General features: G+C 51.7%; 6 protein-coding genes and 4 non-coding genes across 10 annotated transcripts, besides 17 other annotated features; all 10 read right to left on the reverse strand.

Annotated features, from left to right (window-relative positions):
* On the reverse strand, window positions 1-874 carry Tc00.1047053511153.19 (surface protease GP63, putative; the record flags this gene model as incomplete). Its single annotated transcript, XM_808683.1, has 1 exon — window positions 1-874. A coding segment is annotated over one exon (874 nt), but the record flags the coding sequence as incomplete, so codon positions are not given.
* Window positions 1-3,739: a sequence feature (heterozygous, non-Esmeraldo-like haplotype).
* On the reverse strand, window positions 1,488-1,575 carry Tc00.1047053511153.26. Its single transcript, XR_008255746.1, has one exon. It is a non-coding gene; the product is annotated as a C/D small nucleolar RNA (snoRNA), TB6C1C3 (small nucleolar RNA).
* On the reverse strand, window positions 1,616-1,692 carry Tc00.1047053511153.33. The gene has a single exon (XR_008255747.1). It is a non-coding gene; the product is annotated as an H/ACA snoRNA, TC6C1H2 (small nucleolar RNA).
* Window positions 2,401-2,478: a sequence feature (A-rich).
* Window positions 2,558-4,909, reverse strand: Tc00.1047053511153.40 (surface protease GP63, putative; the record flags this gene model as incomplete). The annotated part of the gene is made up of 1 exon (XM_808667.1): window positions 2,558-4,909. The coding sequence occupies one exon, from the start codon at window positions 4,907-4,909 to the stop codon at window positions 2,558-2,560; it is 2,352 nt and encodes a 783-aa protein (XP_813760.1).
* Window positions 3,740-3,795: a sequence feature (haploid, Esmeraldo-like haplotype).
* Window positions 3,796-3,806: a sequence feature (heterozygous, Esmeraldo-like haplotype).
* Window positions 3,807-4,514: a sequence feature (areas merged during assembly that could not be assigned to a particular haplotype. This can correspond to areas where the two haplotypes were merged or to regions with more than two copies in the genome that were merged during assembly.).
* Window positions 3,915-4,047: a microsatellite.
* Window positions 4,515-13,900: part of a sequence feature (heterozygous, non-Esmeraldo-like haplotype) that runs on past the window's edge.
* Tc00.1047053511153.43 lies at window positions 5,523-5,610 on the reverse strand. The gene has a single exon (XR_008255748.1). It is a non-coding gene; the product is annotated as a C/D small nucleolar RNA (snoRNA), TB6C1C3 (small nucleolar RNA).
* On the reverse strand, window positions 5,651-5,727 carry Tc00.1047053511153.46. Its single transcript, XR_008255749.1, has one exon. It is a non-coding gene; the product is annotated as an H/ACA snoRNA, TC6C1H2 (small nucleolar RNA).
* Window positions 6,734-6,754: a sequence feature (AT_rich).
* Window positions 6,879-7,856, reverse strand: Tc00.1047053511153.50 (haloacid dehalogenase hydrolase, putative; the record flags this gene model as incomplete). Its single annotated transcript, XM_808668.1, has 1 exon — window positions 6,879-7,856. The coding sequence occupies one exon, from the start codon at window positions 7,854-7,856 to the stop codon at window positions 6,879-6,881; it is 978 nt and encodes a 325-aa protein (XP_813761.1).
* Window positions 8,146-8,166: a sequence feature (AT_rich).
* Window positions 8,781-9,683, reverse strand: Tc00.1047053511153.60 (hypothetical protein, conserved; the record flags this gene model as incomplete). The annotated part of the gene is made up of 1 exon (XM_808669.1): window positions 8,781-9,683. One exon carries the CDS (start codon window positions 9,681-9,683, stop codon window positions 8,781-8,783), a length of 903 nt encoding a protein of 300 aa, XP_813762.1.
* Window positions 9,938-9,960: a sequence feature (AT_rich).
* Window positions 10,137-10,195: a sequence feature (GA-rich).
* Window positions 10,196-10,229: a microsatellite.
* Window positions 10,230-10,259: a sequence feature (GA-rich).
* On the reverse strand, window positions 10,346-10,777 carry Tc00.1047053511153.64 (histone H2B variant, putative; the record flags this gene model as incomplete). Its single annotated transcript, XM_808679.1, has 1 exon — window positions 10,346-10,777. One exon carries the CDS (start codon window positions 10,775-10,777, stop codon window positions 10,346-10,348), a length of 432 nt encoding a protein of 143 aa, XP_813772.1.
* Window positions 11,037-11,062: a microsatellite.
* Window positions 11,520-11,539: a microsatellite.
* Window positions 11,716-11,754: a microsatellite.
* Window positions 11,832-13,499, reverse strand: Tc00.1047053511153.70 (hypothetical protein, conserved; the record flags this gene model as incomplete). Its single annotated transcript, XM_808670.1, has 1 exon — window positions 11,832-13,499. One exon carries the CDS (start codon window positions 13,497-13,499, stop codon window positions 11,832-11,834), a length of 1,668 nt encoding a protein of 555 aa, XP_813763.1.
* Window positions 13,681-13,748: a sequence feature (A-rich).

A 13,900-nucleotide genomic window follows, 5' to 3' on the forward strand; every position in this document is an offset into this window, starting at 1 on the left:
GTGGTGGTGTTGCTTTCCCTCCTGGCGCCGCCGGATTCCGCGTTGGCGGCGCAAACTCCAGCTCCATGCCCGGCGCTGACTCGCAGCCGTAGTGGTGCCTTGCCTGCTCCAGCGTATTCCGGGAATTCACAACGTGGACACTGCTCCTCCCACGCACACCCTCCTCCCGCTTCACCAGCGCCTGCTCCTCCATGTCCGCCACAATGAAGCCGAGGGCGTGCGCCATCTCGTGCACAGCCACGCGGATGTGCTGCGACGTGTTCTCGATGTGGCGCGGGTTGTAGTTGATGACGCCAACAACAGGACGCCCTCGCGGGCCCAACGTCGCGCACGGCATCGCCCACGCAAAGGTCGGCTTGAACGTCGGAACAGCAGTCGCGTACAGCACCATGTCCGCATCGGGCACCCCATCCGTGTGGTGCTCCTCCGGCACTGGAAACTTCCCGCAAACACTGCCCTCACGGAACCTCGGCACGACCAGCGGGCCATCCAGCGGCCGCACCAGCAGACGCTCGCTGTGCATCTTCGCCGCCTCGGAAAGAATCACGTTCTCGAGAATGTCCACCTTCTCCTCCGTCAGAATGTCCTCCTCCTGGCAGACCATCTCCTTGCCAAAAAACATGTTTATATGCTCCCCGGCCCTGGTGCAGAATCCCCCCAACCCCTCCAGGTCATCCGCAAACACCTTGATTCGGAGGGGCGCCCAGTCACTGCCCACGGACACAGTGACAGTACTGGCCGGCTCCTCCCCGCCCGTCACTTCGCCAACGTTCCGTGGCAGGCGATCAAACACGCAATGGTGCGGCACCGCAATGACGAGGCCGCCACCGGTGCACAGCAACAGGAGCAGCGCGCAGCAAAGCTGGCGAAGCATTGTGAGTAGCTTGTTTCTAGCGTTCAAGACTATTCCTGCATGCACAGCGAAAGTACGCACAAGACAACAATAGAGAATAACAGGAAAAATAAAATGTTATCAACACAAGCAGGCACGCGCAGGGCAAAAGCAGCAGTCGAGCACGACGCAAATCCGTCGCGGTCCTCTTTGCACTCCACAGCTCTGTACCGCACAGTCATTTTGCACCCAGTTTTTGGCACACACCCGTCCAAATGCCGCGGGATATCAATGGCTTTCGGTCGCACTGGCGTGTGGTCCGCCTCCGCCAGCAGGAGTGTGTCGCCCTCCGCCACTCGGCAAGACTCCCCTCCGAAGGCTGCGCAATGGTAAAAAAATGGGGGTGGCAATGCCATCAGAGACGGGTACAGAGTGCGCCTCACGCAAACGAGTCAGACGCTTTGTTAGGATAAAGACGATCGGGACGCATCACATGCACGGCAGACCCCCATAGGAAACAAGGGGGCAAACAGTGGCCAGCCACAGCCCGGGGAAGCACACTCCGGGACGACAGAGGAGGCGAGGTGGTGCACCGTGGCACAGAGAGACAGAGAGGGAGAAGGCGGCGGAGAGGGCCGTGGAGAGAGGGGGCGCGTCAGTCCCGTGCCTGTTGTAGGTAGCTGGGTGCACGGAGGTGTAACTCATCGTCACGGTCATACAAATGCCTCGATTGATCGCATCATGAAGTCGTCAGTCGCCCTGCGCGTTCCACGCCGTCGGTGCTGCTCTTGCGGGCCCGATTGAGACAGTCACGGCACAGAAATGATGATATACGGCCGCCGCCTCACCCACGGAGCACGCTCCACTCACGCACGCACAGCGCTCCTTCCCCTCCGCGCAATGGCCGTGGGATCTGGGGCAGCACTCACACCGCAGAGGTGGTGGTGGCAGTGGGGTAATAAAAAACGAACGGCCGGTCCATCCCGCGAGAGGGCAGCCGAGCAAAACATCCTAAGCAACAAGAGAGGCAACAAAAAGAAGAAACAGGCAATCGGGCTAGACCCGCCTCCACTCCAAAAACACAACACACCTACCGCCCCAGAGCGCTGAAACATCCCCAGTGAGCCCAGCAAGAAGGAAGTAAAACACCCGCACATCCACTCGGTGCCCGTCCACAAAAGAGAAAAAAAGAAAAACCTATTATCAGGCGCCTCCGCCATCACCGAAAAAAGACTTCTTTCAAAACCCTCGGCGCGTTTTCACGGGATGTCGCAGTGCGCAATAATAATAGTAAAAGAAAAATATTGGGAAATGGGGAAGAAGTCAGCTCCCTGCGCTGTCGCTCCGCCAACACGCCTCCGAACACACAGATGCACCACAGCCAGAGGGGATGCACGACTTCAGCACCGGTCATTTCCAAAGCAAACGTCCTACACACACCTTACACAATGTCCTCCGCCGGGCGGTGAGGCCAATGAGAAGTCACAGGCACTCTTGTAGCCGGGAGAGGGCGAAAAGACTTTGGCTCACCGCGGCAGAAAACAAAGCAATAAAAAACATAATATTATAAAAAAAAAAAACAAGAAAAAAAAAAAACGAAAAAAAAAAAAAAACAGGAAAAAAACAGAAAAAAGAAGGAAAGAAAATGTCTGAGCTCCTATAGCAAAAGGACTCCAAGAGAGGCCCATGGAGCAGGGGAGGTGCGGTGTCGGCAACAGGTACGGGTCAGGGTGCGACAATCACCGTGCCGATCACAATGAGGAGGAGAAGAAGCGGCGCAGAAGTGACCGCCAGAGCGCTGCCATCGTTATTTCTGATCATCGCAAGGTGTTTCGGGTGGCTTTCCACGTCGGTGCTGCTCGCATCACTGTGCTTCAACATGGTGAGGCAGACATCGCTGAACAAGGGGCATCTTATGCTGCCCGCCGTGAATGGCGCCGGGGGCGTCAGCGTCTGACCCGGTGCACAGGGATGCCACTCCTCGCTGCCCCTGTACCGCACACTTAGCGTGCCCTCACCACACCTCAACTGCACGCACACGTCACCAACAACCGTACTGCCCATCCGGAGGTTCTCCCCAGTCAAGCAGCGCGAGGACGGGCCAACAACGCTCCCAGGCATGATGGCCTCGTCGCCATCCATGCACCCAGTGCCATTCATTGGCGCGATGAAGGGGCAGTACTCCATCATGGCCCCTCGCCTGGAGCCCTGCTTGGTGGCGAAGTACTGGAACTCCGGTGGGATGTTATCGTCCTGGTAAATTGCGCAGGTCCCCAGCGACTGGCGGTCAGACGTGCACCGCAGAGTGGCGTCGCTCGAGTCGGTGCAGAACATATCAGGGTACAGCGTGGCACCGTCCGTCACGCACTTGTCGGTCAGCAGCGCGCAGCCGGCTCCGCTGCCCCAGCTCATCGGCTCCGCCATCTCGAAGTTTGCCTTGTAGTAGCCGAGGTCGGTGAACAGCGCCATCGTGATCGCGGTGTAGTAGCCGGAAACAACGAAGCTCGCCATCAGCTCATCCTTCGCGTTCCGCCGCCCCCAGTGAGACATCAGGCCAAGCCACGAAGGCGGCCTCCACTGCTTCTCCACCACCGTGAGCGTGGTGCCCGTTGAGAGGGTTCCGTCCGCCGCTGCCTGCGTTGATGCGGAAATATGTTGGGCCGCACGCAGCTTGAGAGTTTGCGCGCTTCCTGCTCCTGCGCCTGGCCTCGCTGGTTGCCTACCAGCTCCTCCTGCGCCTGGCCTACCCCTTGGCCCAGCAGCTCCTCCGCCTGGCAGGCCATATCCTCTTCCTCCTCCTGGTAGGTACATTGGTGGACCATCGGTAAGCCCTGATCTGGATCCGGGATGGGGACGTTTGGGCCTCTCTCCTTCTGCCCTTCGTTCCGCATCTGTGACATGCCGAATTACATTTCTTCTTCCTGAAGCGGCTGTTGCTTCCGTTGAAGACCGTCCTTCCGAACGCAAACCATTTCCTTGTAAGTTATTCGTGCCCCCTGAAGGCAAGCTCGCCGCTTGTGGTTGTGGTTGTGGTTTTGATGCTTGTGGTGGTTGCCCCGGTCCCTGTAGTGCCGCTGAACCCGGTGATGGCGCCGCCGGTGCTGATTGCGCAGATTGTGTTGGTGGTGTTCCTGCTGAAGGTGCTGTTTCTGATGATGATGGCTTCGGTGATACTTTTGCTGGTGCTCCTGGTGCTGGTGGTGGTGGTGGTGTTGCTTTCCCTCCTGGCGCCGCCGGATTCCGCATTGGCGGCGCAAACTCCAGCTCCATGCCCGGCGCTGACTCGCAGCCGTAGTGGTGCCTTGCCTGCTCCAGCGTATTGCGGGAATTCACAACGTGGACACTGCTCCTCCCACGCACACCCACCTCCCGCTTCACCAGCGCCTGCTCCTCCATGTCCGCCACAATGAAGCCGAGGGCGTGCGCCATCTCGTGCACAGCCACGCGGATGTGCTGCGACGTGTTCTCGATGTGGCGCGGGTTGTAGTTGATGACGCCAACAACAGGACGCCCTCGCGGGCCCAACGTCGCGCACGGCATCGCCCACGCAAAGGTCGGCTTGAACGTCGGAACAGCAGTCGCGTACAGCACCATGTCCGCATCGGGCACCCCATCCGTGTGGTGCTCCTCCGGCACTGGAAACTTCCCGCAAACACTGCCCTCACGGAACCTCGGCACGACCAGCGGGCCATCCAGCGGCCGCACCAGCAGACGCTCGCTGTGCATCTTCGCCGCCTCGGAAAGAATCACGTTCTCGAGAATGTCCACCTTCTCCTCCGTCAGAATGTCCTCCTCCTGGCAGACCATCTCCTTGCCAAAAAACATGTTTATATGCTCCCCGGCCCTGGTGCAGAATCCCCCCAACCCCTCCAGGTCATCCGCAAACACCTTGATTCGGAGGGGCGCCCAGTCACTGCCCACGGACACAGTGACAGGACTGGCCGGCTCCTCCCCGCCCGTCACTTCGCCAACGTTCCGTGGCAGGCGATCAAACACGCAATGGTGCGGCACCGCAATGACGAGGCCGCCACCGGTGCACAGCAACAGGAGCAGCGCGCAGCAAAGCTGGCGGAGCATTGTGAGTAGCTTGTTTCTAGCGTTCAAGACTATTCCTGCATGCACAGCGAAAGTACGCACAAGACAACAATAGAGAATAACAGGAAAAATAAAATGTTATCAACACAAGCAGGCACGCGCAGGGCAAAAGCAGCAGTCGAGCACGACGCAAATCCGTCGCGGTCCTCTTTGCACTCCACAGCTCTGTACCGCACAGTCATTTTGCACCCAGTTTTTGGCACACACCCGTCCAAATGCCGCGGGATATCAATGGCTTTCGGTCGCACTGGCGTGTGGTCCGCCTCCGCCAGCAGGAGTGTGTCGCCCTCCGCAACTCGGCAAGACTCCCCTCCGAAGGCTGCGCAATGGTAAAAAAATGGGGGTGGCAATGCCATCAGAGACGGGTACAGAGTGCGCCTCACGTAAACGAGTCAGACGCCTTGTTAGGATAAAGACGATCGGGACGCATCACATGCACGGCAGACCCCCATGGGAAACAAGGGGGCAAACAGTGGCCAGCCACAGCCCGGGGAAGCACACTCCGGCACGACAGAGGAGGCGAGGTGGTGCACCGTGGCAAAGAGAGACAGAGAGAGAGAAAGCGGCGGAGAGGGCCGTGGAGAGAGGGGGCGCGTCAGTCCCGTGCCTGTTGTAGGTAGCTGGGTGCACGGAGGTGTAACTCATCGTCACGGTCATACAAATGCCTCGATTGATCGCATCATGAAGTCGTCAGTCGCCCTGCGCGTTCCACGCCGTCGGTGCTGCTCTTGCGGGCCCGATTGAGACAGTCACGGCACAGAAATGATGATATACGGCCGCCGCCTCACCCACGGAGCACGCTCCACTCACGCACGCACAGCGCTCCTTCCCCTCCGCGCAATGGCCGTGGGATCTGGGGCAGCACTCACACCGCAGAGGTGGTGGTGGCAGTAAGGTGATAAAGCAGTGCTTTGGTGAATGGCATTCACAATAACAAAAGAAAATGATTAGGACAAAATGAAATGTAACAGAACGTCTTTTCGATTTATAGTAGATAAGAACTCAATGTAGCATTTAGCAGAGAAATCCAAGGTGGTGCCTCAAAGCGTCATTGAGACATTGTACCACGCAAAGTGTGGTGTGCTTTTCTCAGTGATTCATGTAGAATGCGTTATCAGGGAGAATTATGGCAAACAATTCTTCTTTTTGTTCGCGTTACTTACCTCTCGTGTAAATTTGTTTTTAATAAATGGACCATGGGGCTTTTTCGATTGTTGTTTTTTCGCTGTGACGATCGGCAGTCCGGTACGTGTCGTACGCAATTATGCCGAGTTATTCAGTCTTAACAGTACTCCGCTTTTTGATTTGGTGCTGCGATGGAAGATTCAGGAAAGATTCCTTCTGCCTGATTTTGCGTTTGCCTGAAGTATGAGTGCAACACCGAGGCGTTTTTTCTCTTTGCCAGTTTCGCGTTCCACAGAAGCTGCGCAAATGTGTCTCCGATCCTTTCCTGAGGTGTGTGTGTGTGTGTGTCTCCTCCTCTGCCTCGAGTTTCCGAGAAGAACAGAGAATGACCATGTATGAGGAGGCAATGTGAACGGACTTCACCCCAAGGGCCAATAAGATCACGATGAAGAGCCCCAATGGGCAAAGTCAAGTGGCAGAAAAGACGAGAAATGGCCTCATGTCAAATCCCTCTTTGGGAAGAGCAACGATGAGTGGGAGCCTCGGCAGCAGCAGTGTTTTGGTAGAAAACATGGTACGCTTGTGGCTAAGAGTTCTGCGGGGCAGCTACAAAGGGCAGAAGCGAGTGCATATGCATGAGAAAAACAAACAAGGCGGAATTGGAAGAACGTGGAATGAAAGAAATAATTTTTTTTTTTTATTGCGAGTGAGGTATGAGGGTTTTCCACAGAGTTGTTCAAGTTTTCTTCACACATTTCTTGTTTGTTTGCGACATGTTTACAACAACATATATATATATATATATTTCATCATCGGCGCAGCAACGTCATTCATGAAATATTTGGAAAACTTCTTGCAACTTCCTCGCCACGCCATCCTCTGAGCTGGAGCCCACCACCTCCAAATGTGGCAACGACTCCTTTAACCGTGACTGCCCGTTGTCCATGATGCACCCCTTCGCCACAGAGCAGAGCATATCCCCGTCGTTCATGCTGTCACCAAAGGCAATGGCTTCTCGTTCGGGGTCAAAGTTTAAAATCCTGCCAATTTCCCTGAGCGCCGCGGCCTTGGAGACCTCCGCAGCCATGACATCCAAGCAAATTTCTGACGACATCACAGCTGTGGCACGTCCATGAAATATTTCTTTAATTTCAGCTTCGTACTGGTGCAAGATGTCTCTGTCGTAGCAACGAAAACACACTTTGCCAACGCCAGTGGTGGGAAATTCCTTAAGATCTGGATGCAACTCGGGCACCACACCAAACATTGCCAGTGACTCCTCATCACTCATGATGGTACGATTTATCCACCACTTCTCCGTTTGGTACGCCGAAACAGAAATAACTTTCCGCGGATCGTCGCCGTGATCACGAATGCCAAAGCGTTCGTAGAGAACCCTGACAACATCGCTGTCCAAATCGCGCAAGAAAATCAAATCCCCGTTCGGATTATGTACTCTTGCCCCATTGGAGGAAATGATATAAAAGCCGTCGTACCCGGTGGTCGGAGAGTCAGGTACACCCCTGGCCGTACTTCTCCTCTTGTAATGCTCAAGCAGGTCACGTCTTGTGGCATGAACGCAGGAGTGGTGTCGGCCTGTCGCGAAGATGATATGGACCCCACGCGTGGAAAGCTCATACAGTGTGTCCTTCGTCCGCTCGGTGAGGCGGTGCTTGGGGTCGAGGATCGTGCCGTCCATGTCCGTCGCCACGACAAGGAGGTTCCCGCCGGAAAATTTGCGTCGGCACTCGTTGCCGGATGATCTTATCTTATCGCACTCTGCCTGCATGGAGGTGGTCGGCATTAATGCGATGGCTTTCTTTCTCCCTTTCTTTTTGTGCTTGTTTGTGTGGCGAATTCACTTTTCACTCTCCGCCTCACAAGTGAGAGGAACGCCGATGCACGCAACAGGAGGAGGAGAAAACAAAAATAAATGTGCCATGCGCATAAACACAGAGAGAGAGAGAGTGTGTGTGTGTGACAGAAAGACACGGGGGAGGGGGAGGGAGCAGAGGAGTGCCGCCTCCCCACGACAGCAGCGCACCACCGCAGCCGCCTCTCAGGTCTCGCCTCACACACAGTCACACACACACAAAAAAATAAAAATAAATAAACAGAAATAATAAAGAACGAAAGACGAAACAAAACCCTGCAGGAAGCGGCGTGCACGCAGCTTCGCAGTAATGGGTACGTTGAACAAAACATCTCTTTCCCTTCTCCCCCATCCCCACCGCCGCGGCACAATTCTTCTCTACAGACGTTGAAGAAGCCGTAATATACTTTTTTTACTCGTTGAAAATGGCACCCTCGTTAGCGTTTCCTTCTTCTATGCATTGCCCCTTGTGGTTCTGACGGAAGTACAAAAACAGGGAAGGGGGAAAAAGGAAATGGAGCCCGTCTGTTTCCCACAAAACTAATTGAGTTCTCCCACAATATCTTTCCTCACACCACAGCGGGCAAAAAAATCAAAAAAAAAAAGTAAAACCGTAATTATTCCTATTAGCAATTGGCTGCTCTCTTGATAAGAAAATGTCAGCAGTAGCCGTTGTATATGTGTAAATATGCACTGCAGAGAATCGCGTAGTGTAGATTGTGAAACGGGTGCCACGCATGTAAACAGGACATCTTTTCCGGCAGGTGATTCGTTCAACTACTCTTTTATTCGGGTTGCGACACAATCAAACATTACTTTCTTCTAATAATAGACACAGAAAAAAGAGCACGCACGTCATGCGATGATGGGGCTCTTATTAGGCGTGGGGGCGCATAGCATGGACGGCGGTGGGTAAATAACATGCATTAAATTATTCCACATAAATTTGGTTCGAAATAAAGTGGCAAATTTTGACTGCGTCCGCTGTGACTCACGACGCGTAGTGGACGTTAACACTAGAAACACGTAAAACACAGCCAGGCCCCCAACTATGAGCACAACGAGAAGTAACGTGACAAAGAGCAGTATCAATACGAGGGACCTGAAAGTATCCTCCTCATGTGACTCCTGCGCGACCAAGGGATGCACCGTCCGATTAGGAGAACTGTGCATAGCCTCCCGTCGTATCTGAGCAGCCGCAAAGGTTCCAGTAAGCAAGGAGCGAAATATCCAAAGGAGACCCATGGCAGCCGCACTACTCACTGTCAAAAGATACAACAAGAACCAACGCAGACTCCTCCGACCAACACATCCACCAATGACGCCGCAGTGATGATCATGCTCCTGCACGCAGACGTTGCATTGATAGCAATGTGAGGTGCGTGGGGGGCGCCGCAGACCACAGACACGACAGAGCACCAAGTCACGGACGCCATCAAGTGGATCCGCTTCACCGTGACGAAGTCGTGGATACACGCCTGGATCAGTGCACGTCACCAAGAACGAGGAAACAAAAGCCGTGGAAAGGAATACAAACAAGATAAAGAGCTCAAACACTCCTAGTTCCTTCCACAGGGTGAAGAGCACACCAAATACAAGTATTAGGGTCAACAACGTGGGAACGCAGAATATGACGGCATCAGGGCTCCAAAGACAGGTAAAACCACAACATTTAACCCTTGTCATTTTACCTAGCGCTAAATTCGTGTCGTTGTATCTATTCTTTTCAGGCTCCACTAGCACTTCCACGGACTCCATTCGTGTCAGTTCCACCTAATCACTAAATACAAAGAAACACAGAGGCAAGAAAAAAAAATACGTGTGGAATAAAGGATGATATCACTGTACATACATGAGCAATCCTCTTGTCAGGCGGGACTTCACAACTCCGCCTCTCTCTCCTCGCCCAATAAAGATGCAAGAGGAGGGGCGGCTGGCTGCAGCACCGGGTATCTGTACTGTTGGATCTAAATGCAACAAAAAACCTCTTCTCCATCACAACAGGCCTCCTCATTTATTATTATTTTTTTTTTTTCCCTCTTCTTCTCCGTAAAACCTTTGCTATCATCATGTTTCACTTCCTGAGTTTCCTCATATTTTCTCCTCCAGGTGAATTGTTTGGCTCAGCATGTCAGCACGTGAAAACGCTCTTCGCTTTCCTTCACTCGAGAAATCCCTGCTGGAGCATCCGTTCCCTTCACGGCGGGAGGGGAAAAAACAAAAAAAACAAACAAACAAAAGAAGGCAAAGGAGAAAGTGAGAAATAAATCACAAAAAAGCAAACAAACAAACAAACAAAAAACAGATAGAAAAAATATAAGAAAGAAAAAAAAAGTGGACGGACCTCGTGCTGCTTTCTACCCTTTGCTCTTGTGTATCTATAAAATGCCTTGAATGAGGTCAGTGGCCGCTGTGTGGCCCTACACCGCCTTCGCGTAGGCCTCTTCGCGTGAAGCGTTATATTTGGCAACAGCCTTTGTGCCCTCGCTCATTGCATGCTTGGCGAGTTCTGGCGGCAGAAGCAGACGAGCAGATGTTTGAATTTCACGTGCCGTCAGTGTCTTCACGTTGTTTATGCATGCCACATGAACTGCTTCGCTCTGAATCTTGCTGTACATGTCCTCAATAAAGGACGAAAGCACACGCACGGCCGCCTTGGAAAGCGTCCCACGCTTGTACACTTGACGCAAGGTCCTGTGGATGTACAGATCCCACCGCCGCTGCTTTTTCCCTCGGCGAGCGCCCCCCTTCTTCTTACCGCCCGAAGCCTTCCGCGTGGCGCTTGCAGGTCGCTTTCCTTTGCCTTTCCCGCCCATGGGAAGAGGCCGCTTCCCTCCCTTTGTTGGCGGCATGTGTCCTTTGGTTCTTTTCTTGATTCCCTTTTCCTTTTCCTTCTTCTTCTATTATTATTATTGTTTCCCTTCGCCTTTCGTGTTGCCTCTTCACTGCCGCAGCAGGCAAAAACAAACAAACAGCAACAAAACAGGCGAATAAACAAAGGCGGGAGACACACAAATAAAGGCAGACAAAATAATAAAAACAAAAGGGGTCGAGGTAAAATAAGAGGCATCGAGAGAAAACAAAACAACGATTCACAAAAGACACACACACAAAAAAAAAAAAAAGGAAAAAAAAAACCACCACAAAGAAATGAAAGGCAACAACGACGCCGCATCGCAAACTCGAAAATCCCCTCCCCAAAGAAAAGAAAATCATGGGCGAATACCACAACCGAAAGGCGAGTTAGAGTTTAGTGGTGGTTTAGGGAGGGGGCAGACAAAAAACGGGCACCCACTCGTTTTTGATGTTTCAAATCATCACAAAAAAAAAAAAAAAAAAATCAACGCCGGCGGGCCCACACTTCAACAACAACAACAACAAAAAAAAGAAGAGGCCCTCCATGATCCCAACACCAACGACAACTTCAGAAGAAGGAGGAGGAGGGGAAAATTAAAAAACAACAACCAAAAACCAAAATAATAATAAACCACAATAATAAAAGAGAAGTCAGGGGGAAATTTCTCCTGAAAACCCAAAAACAACAACCAAAAAAGAAAATATAAAAAATAAAGCATTGCTCGTACTCCGCAGGGTAAAAAAAAAAAAAAAAAAAATTGGCCATTCTCCCCAACTCCTTTTTTTTCTCTCTCTCGCTCCCTCCCTTTTGATTCCCTCACACGCAACGGGCAAAAGTACAACTCCCACATTTTCCCCTCTCTTCCTCTGTATGTATTTATATAAATTGATATTCTTTCAAATTTATTCAATTATCACCTCTTCTTCAAGAAATTATATATATATATATATATACATATACATATATATATATTTGGTTTGCTGGCGTTCGTCACCGGAAGTCATTGTCCCACCCACCTCCTTCTCACTGGTGGCTGCAGGCGCGCAAGCTCAGAACATGATGCCTCTTCGTTTCCTCGGCGGCGGTTCAAGCCCAGAAACGCCACACCCGCCCTGTTCGCGGTTCCGCTTCTCAAACGGAACCTTCGGTGGATCGACGACGGGGGTGCCGGCTTCTAGCGCAGTCGACCGTTGCCGCCACAAAGAGAGAAGTCGGTTGCGGGCAATGCCCAAAAGCGCCTCACGCAAGTACACATATTCGCTGGGGGTATTGTAGACAAAGGCGCTGATGCGCACATAGAAGCGTCCCTCCACACGCTTAATAGGAACTTCCAGCTTATACACTTCGTGGAGAAGATCCTGAATATGTTTTGCCGTCAAAGGCGGACCTTGCAGCGCCTCTGGAAGCTCCACAAGAGACATAAAAGGAGCGTGCCGAGCCACCGGCCGCGTGCCAAAGTGATGTGTAAGCATGTTTGCAGCGGATTGGAGCAGATTGGCACAATGATTTCTTACACGATTGAGGCCCTGTGCACGCCAAAAATCAACCACCGCCGGAATGCAAAGATAGGCGCCGTAGTCACGAGTGCCGTCCCAGATAAATTCCGAAAGAAGACCATCACCCGCGCCATGTGAAATGACAACAGAGTGAAAAGAATCCAAAAGTGAATTGTGAACCCACATAAATCCAACAGACTTGGGACTAGAAAACCACTTGTGAAGATTACCAACGAAAATACTTGGCTGCGACTCTGGTGGTAGTTCTTTAAAGTTCAAATCCAACTGCAATGGTGCGTGCGCCCCATCCACAATAATCGTTTTCACACCATGACGCCTCAGTGCGGGAATAATATGTGTAAAGACCGGTATGCAAAGAGCGGTAGTGGACGCAATGTAATCAAAGACGGCGGTTGTGCATCCACTTGGTAACTGGCGGCATATTTCCTCCGTGAGGGACTCATCGTTGCCCATGATGGAGGCATCATGCAAATAATTAAGAAGCGAAATCTCATGAAGGCTGGCACCCACATCATTGCAGCGGAAGTACATCATCTTGTACACGGAAAGATACTCGGTGTCGAGGAACACAACAACATCATCCTTTTCAATTAGTTGCATCGCACAATTTAGCGCAAAGGTTGCATTTTGAATCAAGACAATTTGCTTGGCGTCAGCATTTATAAATTCTGCCAGCCGCCGAACACTGTACACAATAAGTGGCAAAAGCTCTCGATCCATGTACTTCACCACCTGCTGCTCCATAAGATCTTCGTAGCCGTGTTTGATCGCCACAGCGCCGCGCAGAGATCCTCCAAATGCGCCATGGTTTATGAAGACAAACTCGGGAGTGATGGTGAAATGCTCGTGACGAAAAGGAAGACCAAATTCGCACAATTGGACCGACCGGTCCCTTATTTCCATCTTTTCCTTTTCATTCCTTGCCGTCTCAACCTGACGAAGATCGCTGCGCCCCAGCACCCTTTTCGCAAAGGGCGGCAGCGGTGGGGGGCGGTATTTTCCATTTTCTCTGGCGACGAGGTCCTCGACATTTTCAGAGTGGAAGGAGCCAAACCCCTCGTAGGAAGAAATATCCATCATAAAGGCGGGGTCGTCTAACGTGTTTAAACGTTTCCGGAACTCTGGCGGAATATTAGAGATAAGCCACTTGCTTGCTTCGTCATCCGACGAGGGCTCGGGGGCAACAGTTTCCTCCTGCATGGAGGCAATACTGAAAATATAACAGGCTTCAGCTTAATAAAAAAGTACCTTGTGCGGGGAGTGGGGTGTAGGAATTTATCGATGATAGGATATGATATAATACTAGATAAATGTGTTTGTATGAAAATGCCACACAAACAACTGACCCTCCAATATTTTTTTAAGCTGCCTGTAAAGGGGGAAACAAACAAACAACAAAAAAAAAAAAAACAGTAAAAAAGATGAAACAAGCAAAGAAACACATAAAAACCACAAAGAAGTATATATTGCATACATAAATGCATACACATGATACATACAACTACGTGTATTCAATGATTTTGGAGGTCAACAAAAAACAACAACAAGAATCGGTAAGAGAGAAGGTTCTACTTCATACAAGAAAATAACAAGAGACAAGT

Source organism: Trypanosoma cruzi, genomic scaffold (assembly GCF_000209065.1).
Source record: "Trypanosoma cruzi strain CL Brener 1047053517061 genomic scaffold, whole genome shotgun sequence".
NCBI lineage: Eukaryota > Euglenozoa > Kinetoplastea > Trypanosomatida > Trypanosomatidae > Trypanosoma > Trypanosoma cruzi.